The following is a 20,813-nucleotide window of genomic DNA, read 5'->3' as shown; positions in this document are numbered from 1 at the left end:
ACACCCTAACACACTTCTAGAAACACAGATCTACACCCTAACACACTTCTAGAAACACAGATCTACACCCTAACACACTTCTAGAAACACAGATCTACACCCTAACACACTTCTAGAAACACAGATCTACACCCTAATACAGATCTACACCCTAACACACTTCTAGAAACACAGATCTACACCCTAACACACTTCTAGAAACACAGATCTACACCCTAACACACTTCTAGGAACACAGATCTACACCCTAACACACTTCTAGAAACACAGATCTACACCCTAACACACTTCTAGAAACACAGATCTACACGCTAACACACTTCTAGAAACACAGATCTACGCCCTAACACACTTCTAGAAACACAGATCTACACCCTAATACAGATCTACACCCTAACACACTTCTAGAAACACAGATCTACACCCTAACACACTTCTAGAAACACAGATCTACACCCTAACACACTTCTAGAAACACAGATCTACACGCTAACACACTTCTAGAAACACAGATCTACGCCCTAACACACTTCTAGAAACACAGATCTACACCCCAATACAGATCTACACCCTAACACACTTCTAGAAACACAGATCTACACCCTAACACACTTCTAGAAACACAGATCTACACCCTAACACTTCTAGAAACACAGATCTACACCCTAACACACTTCTAGAAACACAGATCTACACCCTAACACTTCTAGAAACACAGATCTACACCCTAACACACTTCTAGAAACACAGATCTACACCCCAACACACTTCTAGAAACACAGATCTACACCCTAATACAGATCTACACCCCAACACACTTCTAGAAACACAGATCTACACCCTAACACACTTCTAGAAACACAGATCTACACCCTAACACTTCTAGAAACACAGATCTACACCCTAACACACTTCTAGAAACACAGATCTACACCCTAACACACTTCTAGAAACACAGATCTACACCCTAACACACTTCTAGAAACACAGATCTACACCCCAACACACTTCTAGAAACACAGATCTACACCCCAACACACTTCTAGAAACACAGATCTACACCCTAACACACTTCTAGAAACACAGATCTACACCCTAACACACTTCTAGAAACACAGATCTACACCCTAACACACTTCTAGAAACACAGATCTACACCCTAACACACTTCTAGAAACACAGATCTACACCCTAACACACTTCTAGAAACACAGATCTACACCCTAACACACTTCTAGAAACACAGATCTACACCCTAACACACTTCTAGAAACACAGATCTACACCCTAATACAGATCTACACCCTAACACACTTCTAGAAACACAGATCTACACCCTAACACACTTCTAGAAACACAGATCTACACCCTAACACACTTCTAGAAACACAGATCTACACCCTAACACACTTCTAGAAACACAGATCTACACCCTAACACACTTCTAGAAACACAGATCTACACGCTAACACACTTCTAGAAACACAGATCTACGCCCTAACACACTTCTAGAAACACAGATCTACACCCTAATACAGATCTACACCCTAACACACTTCTAGAAACACAGATCTACACCCTAACACACTTCTAGAAACACAGATCTACACCCTAACACACTTCTAGAAACACAGATCTACACGCTAACACACTTCTAGAAACACAGATCTACGCCCTAACACACTTCTAGAAACACAGATCTACACCCCAATACAGATCTACACCCTAACACACTTCTAGAAACACAGATCTACACCCTAACACACTTCTAGAAACACAGATCTACACCCTAACACACTTCTAGAAACACAGATCTACACGCTAACACACTTCTAGAAACACAGATCTACACCCTAACACACTTCTAGAAACACAGATCTACACCCTAACACACTTCTAGAAACACAGATCTACACCCTAACACACTTCTAGAAACACAGATCTACACCCTAACACACTTCTAGAAACACAGATCTACACCCTAACACACTTCTAGAAACACAGATCTACACCCTAACACACTTCTAGAAACACAGATCTACACCCTAACACACTTCTAGAAACACAGATCTACACCCTAACACACTTCTAGAAACACAGATCTACACCCTAACACACTTCTAGAAACACAGATCTACACCCTAACACACTTCTAGAAACACAGATCTACACCCTAACACACTTCTAGAAACACAGATCTACACCCTAACACACTTCTAGAAACACAGATCTACACCCTAACACACTTCTAGAAACACAGATCTACACCCTAACACACTTCTAGAAACACAGATCTACACCCCAACACACTTCTAGAAACACAGATCTACACCCTAACACACTTCTAGAAACACAGATCTACACCCTAACACACTTCTAGAAACACAGATCTACACCCTAACACACTTCTAGAAACACAGATCTACACCCCAACACACTTCTAGAAACACAGATCTACACCCTAACACACTTCTAGAAACACAGATCTACACCCTAACACACTTCTAGAAACACAGCTCTACACCCCAACACACTTCTAGAAACACAGATCTACACCCTAACACACTTCTAGAAACACAGATCTACACCCCAACACACTTCTAGAAACACAGCTCTACACCCCAACACACTTCTAGAAACACAGATCTACACCCCAACACACTTCTAGAAACACAGATCTACACCCTAACACACTTCTAGAAACACAGATCTACACCCCAACACACTTCTAGAAACACAGATCTACACCCCAACACACTTCTAGAAACACAGATCTACACCCTAACACACTTCTAGAAACACAGATCTACACCCTAACACACTTCTAGAAACACAGCTCTACACCCCAACACACTTCTAGAAACACAGATCTACACCCTAACACACTTCTAGAAACACAGATCTACACCCCAACACACTTCTAGAAACACAGATCTACACCCCAACACACTTCTAGAAACACAGATCTACACCCCAACACACTTCTAGAAACACAGATCTACACCCTAACACACTTCTAGAAACACAGATCTACACCCCAACACACTTCTAGAAACACAGATCTACACCCCAACACACTTCTAGAAACACAGATCTACACCCTAACACACTTCTAGAAACACAGATCTACACCCTAACACACTTCTAGAAACACAGATCTACACGCTAACACACTTCTAGAAACACAGATCTACACCCTAACACACTTCTAGAAACACAGATCTACACGCTAACACACTTCTAGAAACACAGATCTACACCCTAACACACTTCTAGAAACACAGAACGACACTAACACACTTCTAGAAACACAGATCTACACCCTAACACACTTCTAGAAACACAGATCTACACCCTAACACACTTCTAGAAACACAGATCTACACCCTAACACACTTCTAGAAACACAGATCTACACCCTAACACACTTCTAGAAACACAGATCTACACCCCAACACACTTCTAGAAACACAGATCTACACCCTAACACACTTCTAGAAACACAGATCTACACCCTAACACACTTCTAGAAACACAGATCTACACCCTAACACACTTCTAGAAACACAGATCTACACCCTAACACACTTCTAGAAACACAGATCTACACCCTAACACACTTCTAGAAACACAGATCTACACCCCAACACACTTCTAGAAACACAGATCTACACCCTAACACACTTCTAGAAACACAGATCTACACCCTAACACACTTCTAGAAACACAGATCTACACCCTAACACACTTCTAGAAACACAGATCTACACCCTAACACACTTCTAGAAACACAGATCTACACCCTAACACACTTCTAGAAACACAGATCTACACCCCAACACACTTCTAGAAACACAGATCTACACCCCAACACACTTCTAGAAACACAGATCTACACCCTAACACACTTCTAGAAACACAGATATACACCCTAACACACTTCTAGAAACACAGATCTACACCCCAACACACTTCTAGAAACACAGATCTACACCCTAACACACTTCTAGAAACACAGATCTACGCCCTAACACACTTCTAGAAACACAGATCTACGCCCTAACACACTTCTAGAAACACAGATCTACACCCCAACACACTTCTAGAAACACAGATCTACACCCCAACACACTTCTAGAAACACAGATCTACACCCTAACACACTTCTAGAAACACAGATCTACACCCTAACACACTTCTAGAAACACAGATCTACACCCCAACACACTTCTAGAAACACAGATCTACACCCTAACACACTTCTAGAAACACAGATCTACACCCTAACACACTTCTAGAAACACAGATCTACACCCTAACACACTTCTAGAAACACAGATCTACACCCTAACACACTTCTAGAAACACAGATCTACACCCTAACACACTTCTAGAAACACAGATCTACACCCTAACACACTTCTAGAAACACAGATCTACACCCTAACACACTTCTAGAAACACAGATCTACACCCTAACACACTTCTAGAAACACAGATCTACACCCTAATACACTTCTAGAAACACAGATCTACACCCTAACACACTTCTAGAAACACAGATCTACACCCCAACACTTCTAGAAACACAGATCTACACCCTAACACACTTCTAGAAACACAGATCTACACCCCAACACACTTCTAGAAACACAGATCTACACCCTAACACACTTCTAGAAACACAGATCTACACCCCAACACACTTCTAGAAACACAGATCTACACCCTAACACACTTCTAGAAACACAGATCTACACCCCAACACACTTCTAGAAACACAGATCTACACCCCAACACACTTCTAGAAACACAGATCTACACCCTAACACACTTCTAGAAACACAGATCTACACCCTAACACACTTCTAGAAACACAGATCTACACCCTAACACACTTCTAGAAACACAGATCTACACCCCAACACACTTCTAGAAACACAGATCTACACCCCAACACACTTCTAGAAACACAGATCTACACCCTAACACACTTCTAAAAACACAGATCTACACCCCAACACACTTCTAGAAACACAGATCTACACCCTAACACACTTCTAGAAACACAGATCTACACCCTAACACACTTCTAGAAACACAGATCTACACCCTAACACACTTCTAGAAACACAGATCTACACCCCAACACACTTCTAGAAACACAGATCTACACCCTAACACACTTCTAGAAACACAGATCTACACCCTAACACACTTCTAGAAACACAGATCTACACCCTAACACACTTCTAGAAACACAGATCTACACCCTAACACACTTCTAGAAACACAGATCTACACCCTAACACACTTCTAGAAACACAGATCTACACCCTAACACACTTCTAGAAACACAGATCTACACCCTAACACACTTCTAGAAACACAGATCTACACCCTAACACACTTCTAGAAACACAGATCTACACCCTAACACACTTCTAGAAACACAGATCTACACCCTAACACACTTCTAGAAACACAGATCTACACCCTAATACACTTCTAGAAACACAGATCTACACCCTAACACACTTCTAGAAACACAGATCTACACCCCAACACTTCTAGAAACACAGATCTACACCCTAACACACTTCTAGAAACACAGATCTACACCCCAACACACTTCTAGAAACACAGATCTACACCCTAACACACTTCTAGAAACACAGATCTACACCCCAACACACTTCTAGAAACACAGATCTACACCCTAACACACTTCTAGAAACACAGATCTACACCCTAACACACTTCTAGAAACACAGATCTACACCCTAACACACTTCTAGAAACACAGATCTACACCCCAACACACTTCTAGAAACACAGATCTACACCCTAACACACTTCTAGAAACACAGATCTACACCCTAACACACTTCTAGAAACACAGATCTACACCCTAACACACTTCTAGAAACACAGATCTACACCCCAACACACTTCTAGAAACACAGATCTACACCCCAACACACTTCTAGAAACACAGATCTACACCCCAACACACTTCTAGAAACACAGATCTACACCCTAACACACTTCTAGAAACACAGATCTACACCCCAACACACTTCTAGAAACACAGATCTACACCCTAACACACTTCTAGAAACACAGATCTACACGCTAACACACTTCTAGAAACACAGATCTACACCCCAACACACTTCTAGAAACACAGATCTACACCCTAACACACTTCTAGAAACACAGATCTACACCCTAACACACTTCTAGAAACACAGATCTACACCCCAACACACTTCTAGAAACACAGATCTACACCCTAACACACTTCTAGAAACACAGATCTACACCCCAACACACTTCTAGAAACACAGATCTACACCCCAACACACTTCTAGAAACACAGATCTACACCCCAACACACTTCTAGAAACACAGATCTACACCCTAACACACTTCTAGAAACACAGATCTACACCCCAACACACTTCTAGAAACACAGATCTACACCCCAACACACTTCTAGAAACACAGATCTACACCCTAACACACTTCTAGAAACACAGATCTACACCCTAACACACTTCTAGAAACACAGATCTACACCCCAACACACTTCTAGAAACACAGATCTACACCCCAACACACTTCTAGAAACACAGATCTACACCCTAACACACTTCTAGAAACACAGATCTACACCCCAACACACTTCTAGAAACACAGATCTACACCCTAACACACTTCTAGAAACACAGATCTACACCCTAACACACTTCTAGAAACACAGATCTACACCCCAACACACTTCTAGAAACACAGATCTACACCCTAACACACTTCTAGAAACACAGATCTACACCCTAACACACTTCTAGAAACACAGATCTACACGCTAACACACTTCTAGAAACACAGATCTACACCCCAACACACTTCTAGAAACACAGATCTACACCCTAACACACTTCTAGAAACACAGATCTACGCCCCAACACACTTCTAGAAACACAGATCTACGCCCCAACACACTTCTAGAAACACAGATCTACGCCCCAACACACTTCTAGAAACACAGATCTACGCCCTAACACACTTCTAGAAACACAGATCTACGCCCTAACACACTTCTAGAAACACAGATCTACACCCCAACACACTTCTAGAAACACAGATCTACACCCTAACACACTTCTAGAAACACAGATCTACACGCTAACACACTTCTAGAAACACAGATCTACACCCTAATACACTTCTAGAAACACAGATCTACACCCTAACACACTTCTAGAAACACAGATCTACACCCCAACACACTTCTAGAAACACAGATCTACACCCCAACACACTTCTAGAAACACAGATCTACACCCTAACACACTTCTAGAAACACAGATCTACACCCTAACACACTTCTAGAAACACAGATCTACACGCTAACACACTTCTAGAAACACAGATCTACACCCTAACACACTTCTAGAAACACAGATCTACACGCTAACACACTTCTAGAAACACAGATCTACACCCTAACACACTTCTAGAAACACAGAACGACACTAACACACTTCTAGAAACACAGATCTACACCCTAACACACTTCTAGAAACACAGATCTACACCCTAACACACTTCTAGAAACACAGATCTACACCCTAACACACTTCTAGAAACACAGATCTACACCCTAACACACTTCTAGAAACACAGATCTACACCCTAACACACTTCTAGAAACACAGATCTACACCCTAACACACTTCTAGAAACACAGATCTACACCCTAACACACTTCTAGAAACACAGATCTACACCCCAACACACTTCTAGAAACACAGATCTACACCCTAACACACTTCTAGAAACACAGATCTACACCCTAACACACTTCTAGAAACACAGATCTACACCCTAACACACTTCTAGAAACACAGATCTACACCCTAACACACTTCTAGAAACACAGATCTACACCCTAACACACTTCTAGAAACACAGATCTACACCCCAACACACTTCTAGAAACACAGATCTACACCCTAACACACTTCTAGAAACACAGATCTACACCCTAACACACTTCTAGAAACACAGATCTACACCCTAACACACTTCTAGAAACACAGATCTACACCCTAACACACTTCTAGAAACACAGATCTACACCCTAACACACTTCTAGAAACACAGATCTACACCCCAACACACTTCTAGAAACACAGATCTACGCCCTAACACACTTCTAGAAACACAGATCTACACCCCAACACACTTCTAGAAACACAGATCTACACCCTAACACACTTCTAGAAACACAGATCTACACCCTAACACACTTCTAGAAACACAGATCTACACCCCAACACACTTCTAGAAACACAGATCTACACCCTAACACACTTCTAGAAACACAGATCTACACCCTAACACACTTCTAGAAACACAGATCTACACCCTAACACACTTCTAGAAACACAGATCTACACCCCAACACACTTCTAGAAACACAGATCTACACCCCAACACACTTCTAGAAACACAGATCTACACCCTAACACACTTCTAAAAACACAGATCTACACCCTAACACACTTCTAGAAGCACAGATCTACACCCTAACACACTTCTAGAAACACAGATCTACACCCTAACACACTTCTAGAAACACAGATCTACACCCCAACACACTTCTAGAAACACAGATCTACACCCCAACACACTTCTAGAAACACAGATCTACACCCTAACACACTTCTAGAAACACAGATCTACACCCTAACACACTTCTAGAAACACAGATCTACACCCTAACACACTTCTAGAAACACAGATCTACACCCTAACACACTTCTAGAAACACAGATCTACACCCTAACACACTTCTAGAAACACAGATCTACACCCTAACACACTTCTAGAAACACAGATCTACACCCTAACACACTTCTAGAAACACAGATCTACACCCTAACACACTTCTAGAAACACAGATCTACACCCTAACACACTTCTAGAAACACAGATCTACACCCTAACACACTTCTAGAAACACAGATCTACACCCTAACACACTTCTAGAAACACAGATCTACACCCTAACACACTTCTAGAAACACAGATCTACACCCCAACACACTTCTAAAAACACAGATCTACACCCCAACACACTTCTAGAAACACAGATCTACACCCCAACACACTTCTAGAAACACAGATCTACACCCTAACACACTTCTAGAAACACAGATCTACACCCTAACACACTTCTAGAAACACAGATCTACACCCTAACACACTTCTAGAAACACAGATCTACACGCTAACACACTTCTAGAAACACAGATCTACACGCTAACACACTTCTAGAAACACAGATCTACACCCCAACACACTTCTAGAAACACAGATCTACACCCTAACACACTTCTAGAAACACAGATCTACACCCTAACACACTTCTAGAAACACAGATCTACACCCTAACACACTTCTAGAAACACAGATCTACACCCTAACACACTTCTAGAAACACAGATCTACACCCTAACACACTTCTAGAAACACAGATCTACACCCTAACACACTTCTAGAAACACAGATCTACACCCTAACACACTTCTAGAAACACAGATCTACACCCTAATACACTTCTAGAAACACAGATCTACACCCTAATACAGATCTACACCCTAACACACTTCTAGAAACACAGATCTACACCCTAACACACTTCTAGAAACACAGATCTACACCCCAACACACTTCTAGAAACACAGATCTACACCCTAACACACTTCTAGAAACACAGATCTACACCCTAACATCACTTCTAGAAACACAGATCTACACCCTAACACACTTCTAGAAACACAGATCTACACCCTAACACACTTCTAGAAACACAGATCTACACCCTAACACACTTCTAGAAACACAGATCTACACCCTAACACACTTCTAGAAACACAGATCTACACCCCAACACACTTCTAGAAACACAGATCTACACCCCAACACACTTCTAGAAACACAGATCTACACCCTAACACACTTCTAAAAACACAGATCTACACCCCAACACACTTCTAGAAACACAGATCTACACCCTAACACACTTCTAGAAACACAGATCTACACCCTAACACACTTCTAGAAACACAGATCTACACCCTAACACACTTCTAGAAACACAGATCTACACCCCAACACACTTCTAGAAACACAGATCTACACCCCAACACACTTCTAGAAACACAGCTCTACACCCCAACACACTTCTAGAAACACAGATCTACACCCCAACACACTTCTAGAAACACAGATCTACACCCTAACACACTTCTAGAAACACAGATCTACACCCCAACACACTTCTAGAAACACAGATCTACACCCCAACACACTTCTAGAAACACAGATCTACACCCTAACACACTTCTAGAAACACAGATCTACACCCTAACACACTTCTAGAAACACAGCTCTACACCCCAACACACTTCTAGAAACACAGATCTACACCCTAACACACTTCTAGAAACACAGATCTACACCCCAACACACTTCTAGAAACACAGATCTACACCCCAACACACTTCTAGAAACACAGATCTACACCCCAACACACTTCTAGAAACACAGATCTACACCCTAACACACTTCTAGAAACACAGATCTACACCCCAACACACTTCTAGAAACACAGATCTACACCCTAACACACTTCTAGAAACACAGATCTACACGCTAACACACTTCTAGAAACACAGATCTACACCCCAACACACTTCTAGAAACACAGATCTACACCCTAACACACTTCTAGAAACACAGATCTACACCCTAACACACTTCTAGAAACACAGATCTACACCCCAACACACTTCTAGAAACACAGATCTACACCCTAACACACTTCTAGAAACACAGATCTACACCCCAACACACTTCTAGAAACACAGATCTACACCCCAACACACTTCTAGAAACACAGATCTACACCCCAACACACTTCTAGAAACACAGATCTACACCCTAACACACTTCTAGAAACACAGATCTACACCCCAACACACTTCTAGAAACACAGATCTACACCCCAACACACTTCTAGAAACACAGATCTACACCCTAACACACTTCTAGAAACACAGATCTACACCCTAACACACTTCTAGAAACACAGATCTACACCCCAACACACTTCTAGAAACACAGATCTACACCCCAACACACTTCTAGAAACACAGATCTACACCCTAACACACTTCTAGAAACACAGATCTACACCCCAACACACTTCTAGAAACACAGATCTACACCCTAACACACTTCTAGAAACACAGATCTACACCCTAACACACTTCTAGAAACACAGATCTACACCCCAACACACTTCTAGAAACACAGATCTACACCCTAACACACTTCTAGAAACACAGATCTACACCCTAACACACTTCTAGAAACACAGATCTACACGCTAACACACTTCTAGAAACACAGATCTACACCCCAACACACTTCTAGAAACACAGATCTACACCCTAACACACTTCTAGAAACACAGATCTACGCCCCAACACACTTCTAGAAACACAGATCTACGCCCCAACACACTTCTAGAAACACAGATCTACGCCCCAACACACTTCTAGAAACACAGATCTACGCCCTAACACACTTCTAGAAACACAGATCTACGCCCTAACACACTTCTAGAAACACAGATCTACGCCCCAACACACTTCTAGAAACACAGATCTACACCCTAACACACTTCTAGAAACACAGATCTACACGCTAACACACTTCTAGAAACACAGATCTACACCCTAATACACTTCTAGAAACACAGATCTACACCCTAACACACTTCTAGAAACACAGATCTACACCCCAACACACTTCTAGAAACACAGATCTACACCCCAACACACTTCTAGAAACACAGATCTACACCCTAACACACTTCTAGAAACACAGATCTACACCCTAACACACTTCTAGAAACACAGATCTACACGCTAACACACTTCTAGAAACACAGATCTACACCCTAACACACTTCTAGAAACACAGATCTACACGCTAACACACTTCTAGAAACACAGATCTACACCCTAACACACTTCTAGAAACACAGAACGACACTAACACACTTCTAGAAACACAGATCTACACCCTAACACACTTCTAGAAACACAGATCTACACCCTAACACACTTCTAGAAACACAGATCTACACCCTAACACACTTCTAGAAACACAGATCTACACCCTAACACACTTCTAGAAACACAGATCTACACCCTAACACACTTCTAGAAACACAGATCTACACCCCAACACACTTCTAGAAACACAGATCTACACCCTAACACACTTCTAGAAACACAGATCTACACCCTAACACACTTCTAGAAACACAGATCTACACCCTAACACACTTCTAGAAACACAGATCTACACCCTAACACACTTCTAGAAACACAGATCTACACCCTAACACACTTCTAGAAACACAGATCTACACCCCAACACACTTCTAGAAACACAGATCTACACCCTAACACACTTCTAGAAACACAGATCTACACCCTAACACACTTCTAGAAACACAGATCTACACCCTAACACACTTCTAGAAACACAGATCTACACCCTAACACACTTCTAGAAACACAGATCTACACCCCAACACACTTCTAGAAACACAGATCTACACCCTAACACACTTCTAGAAACACAGATATACACCCTAACACACTTCTAGAAACACAGATCTACACCCCAACACACTTCTAGAAACACAGATCTACACCCTAACACACTTCTAGAAACACAGATCTACGCCCTAACACACTTCTAGAAACACAGATCTACACCCTAACACACTTCTAGAAACACAGATCTACACCCCAACACACTTCTAGAAACACAGATCTACACCCCAACACACTTCTAGAAACACAGATCTACACCCTAACACACTTCTAGAAACACAGATCTACACCCTAACACACTTCTAGAAACACAGATCTACACCCCAACACACTTCTAGAAACACAGATCTACACCCTAACACACTTCTAGAAACACAGATCTACACCCTAACACACTTCTAGAAACACAGATCTACACCCTAACACACTTCTAGAAACACAGATCTACACCCTAACACACTTCTAGAAACACAGATCTACACCCTAACACACTTCTAGAAACACAGATCTACACCCTAACACACTTCTAGAAACACAGATCTACACCCTAACACACTTCTAGAAACACAGATCTACACCCTAATACACTTCTAGAAACACAGATCTACACCCTAACACACTTCTAGAAACACAGATCTACACCCCAACACTTCTAGAAACACAGATCTACACCCTAACACACTTCTAGAAACACAGATCTACACCCCAACACACTTCTAGAAACACAGATCTACACCCTAACACACTTCTAGAAACACAGATCTACACCCCAACACACTTCTAGAAACACAGATCTACACCCTAACACACTTCTAGAAACACAGATCTACACCCTAACACACTTCTAGAAACACAGATCTACACCCCAACACACTTCTAGAAACACAGATCTACACCCTAACACACTTCTAGAAACACAGATCTACACCCTAACACACTTCTAGAAACACAGATCTACACCCTAACACACTTCTAGAAACACAGATCTACACCCCAACACACTTCTAGAAACACAGATCTACACCCCAACACACTTCTAGAAACACAGATCTACATCCTAACACACTTCTAAAAACACAGATCTACACCCCAACACACTTCTAGAAACACAGATCTACACCCTAACACACTTCTAGAAACACAGATCTACACCCTAACACACTTCTAGAAACACAGATCTACACCCTAACACACTTCTAGAAACACAGATCTACACCCCAACACACTTCTAGAAACACAGATCTACACCCCAACACACTTCTAGAAACACAGATCTACACCCTAACACACTTCTAGAAACACAGATCTACACCCTAACACACTTCTAGAAACACAGATCTACACCCTAACACACTTCTAGAAACACAGATCTACACCCTAACACACTTCTAGAAACACAGATCTACACCCTAACACACTTCTAGAAACACAGATCTACACCCTAACACACTTCTAGAAACACAGATCTACACCCTAACACACTTCTAGAAACACAGATCTACACCCTAACACACTTCTAGAAACACAGATCTACACCCTAACACACTTCTAGAAACACAGATCTACACCCTAACACACTTCTAGAAACACAGATCTACACCCTAACACACTTCTAGAAACACAGATCTACACCCCAACACACTTCTAAAAACACAGATCTACACCCCAACACACTTCTAGAAACACAGATCTACACCCCAACACACTTCTAGAAACACAGATCTACACCCTAACACACTTCTAGAAACACAGATCTACACCCTAACACACTTCTAGAAACACAGATCTACACCCTAACACACTTCTAGAAACACAGATCTACACGCTAACACACTTCTAGAAACACAGATCTACACGCTAACACACTTCTAGAAACACAGATCTACACCCCAACACACTTCTAGAAACACAGATCTACACCCTAACACACTTCTAGAAACACAGATCTACACCCTAACACACTTCTAGAAACACAGATCTACACCCTAACACACTTCTAGAAACACAGATCTACACCCTAACACACTTCTAGAAACACAGATCTACACCCTAACACACTTCTAGAAACACAGATCTACACCCTAACACACTTCTAGAAACACAGATCTACACCCTAACTTACTTCTAGAAACACAGATCTACACCCTAATACACTTCTAGAAACACAGATCTACACCCTAATACAGATCTACACCCTAACACACTTCTAGAAACACAGATCTACACCCTAACACACTTCTAGAAACACAGATCTACACCCCAACACACTTCTAGAAACACAGATCTACACCCTAACACACTTCTAGAAACACAGATCTACACCCTAACACACTTCTAGAAACACAGATCTACACCCTAACACACTTCTAGAAACACAGATCTACACCCTAACACACTTCTAGAAACACAGATCTACACCCTAACACACTTCTAGAAACACAGATCTACACCCTAACACACTTCTAGAAACACAGATCTACACCCTAACACACTTCTAGAAACACAGATCTACACCCCAACACACTTCTAGAAACACAGATCTACACCCTAACACACTTCTATAAACACAGATCTACACCCTAACACTTCTAGAAACACAGATCTACACCCTAACACACTTCTAGAAACACAGATCTACACCCCAACACACTTCTATAAACACAGATCTACACCCTAACACACTTCTAGTCAAATAGTCAAGATACAAGTTTGTCAGTAAATAGCTTTGCTAAAAGGTTTTAAGGGAACACTTTTGTCCTTAGAAAACTTTGCAGTAGATGGGTAGTTTAGACCCCTGTCTCCCTTCACTACTTGGGGTCACTGTAGAGTCTGTCATTTCTGACAGCCTTTTGTCTGCAGCTCACTAAAGTAACGGACCTCTTGTCTTGTTCTGTGTGTCTCTCTTTCCATTCATCATCTTGTCTTTTTCACTTCCCTTCACCCTGTTGCCTTCCCCTCCTCCCCGTAGCGCTACGATACTGCACTGTCCACCTCTGTCTGTCCACCTGCCTCTGTCCACTCTGAGGGCTCTATTTATGATCTCAATGTCCTCTTGGTGTTCTACTACCGTTGTGTCCAGCGAGGCTTCTCTTTCCTATACTGAGAGCTCTATTGGAGATGTCCACGTTGTCCCCTTGTTGCTCCTCCATCCCATTCCTTCAGCATGGATCCCTGTGCTACGACCTCCCCGTGCCTCAGATGCCGACAGACAGAGCATGGTGCAGTCTGAGAGTTGTCAGGTTCTGATTTCCTGTCTGTCTCCTCTCCTCCAGTCTCAGATGCACCTCCTCCCGCAGAGGAGGAGGCGTCGGCCGTGATGGAGTACAGTGACCCCTACGCCGAGGAGGACCCTCCCTGGGCGCCACACACCTACCTGGAGAAAGGTATGCTCTAGCTCCACCCCTAACCCTAGCTCCACCCCTAACCCTAGCTCCACCCCTAACCCTAGCTCCACCCCTAACCCTAGCTCCACCCCTACCCCTAGCTCCACCCCCAACCCTAGCTCCACCCCTACCCCTAGCTCCACCCCTAGCTCCACCCCTAGCCCTTGCTCCACCCCTAGCCCTTGCTCCAAGCCTTGTCCTTTCACTGGTGATCTATGACATCATTAGGTTGATTAGAGCTTCAGACCTAATCCTGTTGGTGATCATGTTGACTCCTCTCTACGACCACGCAGCAGACGAGGAGCTGTCGTAACTGATAATACTGATCTGTGCCTCGTCTCTCCCTCTTCAGTTGTGGCCATCTACGACTACGCAGCAGACAAGGAGATGTCATAACTGATAATACTGATCTGTGCCTCGTCTCTCCTCTTCAGTTGTGGCCATCTACGACTACGCAGCAGACAAGGAGCTAACTGATAATACTGATCTGTGCCTCGTCTCTCCTTCAGTTGTGGCCATCTACGACTACGCAGCAGACAAGGAGCTAACCGATAATACTGATCTGTGCCTCGTCTCTCCTCTTCAGTTGTGGCCATCTACGACTACGCAGCAGACAAGGAGCTAACTGATAATACTGATCTGTGTCTCGTCTCTCCTCTTCAGTTGTGGCCATCTACGACTACGCAGCAGACAAGGAGGATGAGCTGTCGTTCAACGAGGGCTGTATCATCTATGTGATCAAGAAGAACGATGATGGCTGGTACGAGGGGACTATGAATGATACCTCCGGGCTCTTCCCTGGTAACTACGTAGAATCCATCATGCACGACGCAGACTGAGACCACACCCCGCCAAGCCCCCCCCCCAGAGACACACTCTGAACCACAGCCCAGAACAGGGAGGAGATAGCTGTGTACCCGATGCATGGATAACATGTGTCTGTATACGGGGTGTACAGACTACCATGCGGACTAATTCGTGCATTGGGGTGTAAAAAGGAGACATTGAAGATGAAGATAATTGGGGGAGGAGACTTGGATTACTGACTCGGGAGAAGAGGAAGAGAATCAAGACTGAGCTTCTGTGGACTGAGATACACACTACAATACACTATCGAAACTCAGCAAGTAATAACTACCAATAACAATCATTTGTAAGACATATGAAGGATAAACTGTTTCAATAAAAAAAACTATTTTATTCCCTGTGTTTGGAAGGAAAGACGAGTGTAGGGATTATGCTAACTCCTCTATCCTGAGGAAAGGAAACGAGTGGTTGCCTGTGTAGGGGTTATGCTAACTCCTCTATCCTGAGGAAAGGAAACGAGTGGTTGCCTGTGTAGGGGTTATGCTAACTCCTCTATCCTGAGGAAAGGAAACGAGTGGTTGCCTGTGTAGGGGTTATGCTAACTCCTCTATCCTGAGGAAAGGAAACGAGTGGTTGCCTGTGTAGGGGTTGGCCGATATGTCTCGGATCTGTGAGTCTGATCTGCAGGTGTAGAGCACATCACATTCCCTATGTAGTGCACTATTTAGGGAATAGGGTGCCATTTGAGACGCAAACATAGAATATTGGTACTTTCCCCCTTGTGGCAATGAAAACGATGGCTTCATGTCTCTGACAGGCATCGGTACATCTTTTCTTTATTTTGTGGTTCAGAATATTATATTGTGTACTAGTGGACTAGGCTGGTATGTTGTGTAGGGAGCGATCCATAGACTGCATGCTTCAATAGTAAAACAGTTCAGATTTTTCAGTTTGACATTTCACCCAGTTTTACTTTTCAGCTTTGCCTTCCATCAGATTTGGTTGTTTTATCATTTTTAGGGATATCCTTACATTGTAGTTTTTCCTGTGTTTTATATTATATTATACAACAGATGATGACACTAACACTGTGTAAATGTGATCAGTGGTGATAGTTGCTGGTTGAAAATACAATCTACACAGGACCATCTAATCAGTAGGTTTACATGGACAGAGTTTCAGGACCATCTAATCAGTAGGTTTACATGGACAGAGTTTCAGGACCATCTAATCAGTGGGTTTACATGGACAGAGTTTCAGGACCATCTAATCAGTGGGTTTACATGGACAGAGTTTCAGGACCATCTAATCAGTGGGTTTACATGGACAGAGTTTCAGGACCATCTAATCAGTGGGTTTACATGGACAGAGTTTCAGGACCATCTCATCAGTGGGTTTACATGGACAGAGTTTCAGGACCATCTCATCAGTAGGTTTACATGGACAGAGTTTCAGGACCATCTCATCAGTGGGTTTACATGGACAGGGTTTCAGGACCATCTCATCAGTGGGTTTACATGGACAGAGTTTCAGGACCATCTCATCAGTGGGTTTACATGGACAGAGTTTCAGGACCATCTAATCAGTGGGTTTACATGGACAGAGTTTCAGGACCATCTCATCAGTGGGTTTACATGGACAGAGTTTCAGGACCATCTAATCAGTAGGTTTACATGGACAGAGTTTCAGGACCATCTCATCAGTGGGTTTACATGGACAGAGTTTCAGGACCATCTAATCAGTGGGTTTACATGGACAGAGTTTCAGGACCATCTAATCAGTGGGTTTACATGGACAGAGTTTCAGGACCATCTAATCAGTAGGTTTACATGGACAGAGTTTCAGGACCATCTAATCAGTAGGTTTACATGGACAGAGTTTCAGGACCATCTAATCAGTGGGTTTACATGGACAGAGTTTCAGGACCATCTAATCAGTGGGTTTACATGGACAGAGTTTCAGGACCATCTAATCAGTGGGTTTACATGGACAGAGTTTCAGGACCATATAATCAGTGGGTTTACATGGACAGAGTTTCAGGACCATCTCATCAGTGGGTTTACATGGACAGAGTTTCAGGACCATCTAATCAGTGGGTTTACATGGACAGAGTTTCAGGACCATCTAATCAGTGGGTTTACATGGACAGAGTTTCAGGACCATCTAATCAGTGGGTTTACATGGACAGAGTTTCAGGACCATCTAATCAGTGGGTTTACATGGACAGAGTTTCAGGACCATCTAATCAGTGGGTTTACATGGACAGAGTTTTGGCTTTCCGTGGTGACATCACAATACGGTTAATAGACCAATAACAAAGCGTTCCAAACCTCTGCTAATAACAGCTGGTTCGAACGTTCTTGAGTTTTTTGTGTGCCCATTTTAATGGAAATCTATTACAGTAAAGTACTTAATTTTTACTCTGAAATGATTTGATATAAAAACATCTGCATTCAGCCTTTAATATGAAGCTCCACTCATACTCTGGTGTTGAATATTTTGTCATGTGTGTGGACAGGGCCGGCCTAGCCTTTTGAGGGGAGGGGGGACACCGAAGAGGAAAAGTTGAAGTTTTAGACTTAATTTCCTGAAATTCTACTCATTTTGCCATGATAAAATGATGCTGAGTGACTAAGAACATCAATTGGAGGTCTGTGCTCCTGGGTGCGTGCCGGGTCAGTAATTCAACCATGATCACTAATCTAAAAAAAATTTAACTGACATAAGAGAAACTGCTGATGCACAACCACATGTTGAAGTTGCACCTTGTGTTTTCTAAATCTCAACAGCAAGTTTAGACCCTGACTGAGTTCCAACTTTTGTGGGGGGGTCCCTTCTGTTGCTTTATGCCTAGGGCCGGCCCTGTGTGTGGATGTCATTCTTAACCAGACGTTTAACTGTTTAACTTATTGACTGAAGTGATTTTTTTTTTTAAATTGTATTTTTACCTAAAAAGTGTTTCACGGTATTGTGTGGAAATTAAACCGAGAAATATTGTTACGTATTGCAGGGTAGTGTTTTTATATTGGGTCACTAGTGCAATAACAGTGTAGTCCATCTCCACATGTTCGTAGAATGTAATGAAATAGTTAATTTAGTATTTGTTCAGTACTGATGAAAGCACACAGAAGAGTAATAACAAACATTGTTAAACTAAAACTATATTTGTGTATCTTAGAACATTTGAAGGACAAACTGACCGTGGTATATATATATTTTTTTTTAAAGTCAATCGGACAAAATGCAGAGCACTAATTTTAAACTACCCTGGTTAGGCCCTGGTCTAAAGTAGTGCACTACCCCTATAGGCCCTGGTCTAAAGTAGTGCACTACCCCTATAGGCCCTGGTCTAAAGTAGTGCACTACCCCTATAGGCCCTGGTCTAAAGTAGTGCACTACCCCTATGGGCCCTGGTCTAAAGTAGTGCACTACCCCTATGGGCCCTGGTCTAAAGTAGTGCACTACCCCTATAGGCCCTGGTCTAAAGTAGTGCACTACCCCTATAGGCCCTGGTCTAAAGTAGTGCACTAGAAAAGGAATTGGTCCCATTTAGAATACAGACTGTGCCATTGTAACATGATGCCCTGTGACCCCCAGTCGATCATGGACACAGAAACCAACAAATAAAATGAGAGTGTTGAAACTGAACACTCTTGGCTGCACATTTCTTACAGCTGTGTGTTTTCACTGTCTGTTATATAAGTTGGCCTTGCAGCTCCAGGACGGGCATGAGGATTAAAGAGCTAGGATGTGTAGAGCTTCTTGTAGAGCTAGGATGTGTAGAACTGCAGATGGTTGTAGAGCTAGGATGTGTAGAACTGCAGATGGTTGTAGAGCTAGGATGTGTAGAACTTCAGATGGTTGTAGAGCTAGGATGTGTAGAACTTCAGATGGTTGTAGAGCTAGGATGTGTAGA

At 42.4% G+C, this 20,813-nt stretch overlaps 1 protein-coding gene across 8 annotated transcripts in view; it reads left to right on the top strand.

Moving 5' to 3' along the window:
• Positions 1 to 20,545, top strand: part of LOC139546200 (abl interactor 2-like) — a 100,205-nt gene extending 79,660 nt beyond the window's left edge. For 4 of the 8 annotated variants that reach the window (XM_071354306.1, XM_071354304.1, XM_071354308.1 and 1 more), the window contains 2 exons: positions 15,980 to 16,090; positions 16,525 to 16,891. In XM_071354306.1, the coding sequence (XP_071210407.1) occupies positions 15,980 to 16,090; positions 16,525 to 16,715 (302 nt within the window). In that variant the 3' untranslated portion in view covers positions 16,716 to 16,891. Of the gene's footprint in view, positions 1 to 15,979; positions 16,091 to 16,442 lie in introns of all 8 variants that reach the window. The other 4 variants (XM_071354310.1, XM_071354309.1, XM_071354305.1 and 1 more) reach the window with 3 other exon arrangements.
• The last annotated feature ends 268 nt before the right edge of the window (positions 20,546 to 20,813 follow it).

The sequence above is a fragment of the Salvelinus alpinus genome, chromosome 20 (genome assembly GCF_045679555.1).
Source record: "Salvelinus alpinus chromosome 20, SLU_Salpinus.1, whole genome shotgun sequence".
Lineage (NCBI taxonomy): Eukaryota > Metazoa > Chordata > Actinopteri > Salmoniformes > Salmonidae > Salvelinus > Salvelinus alpinus.
This window is presented reverse-complemented; position numbering and strand designations above follow the sequence as displayed.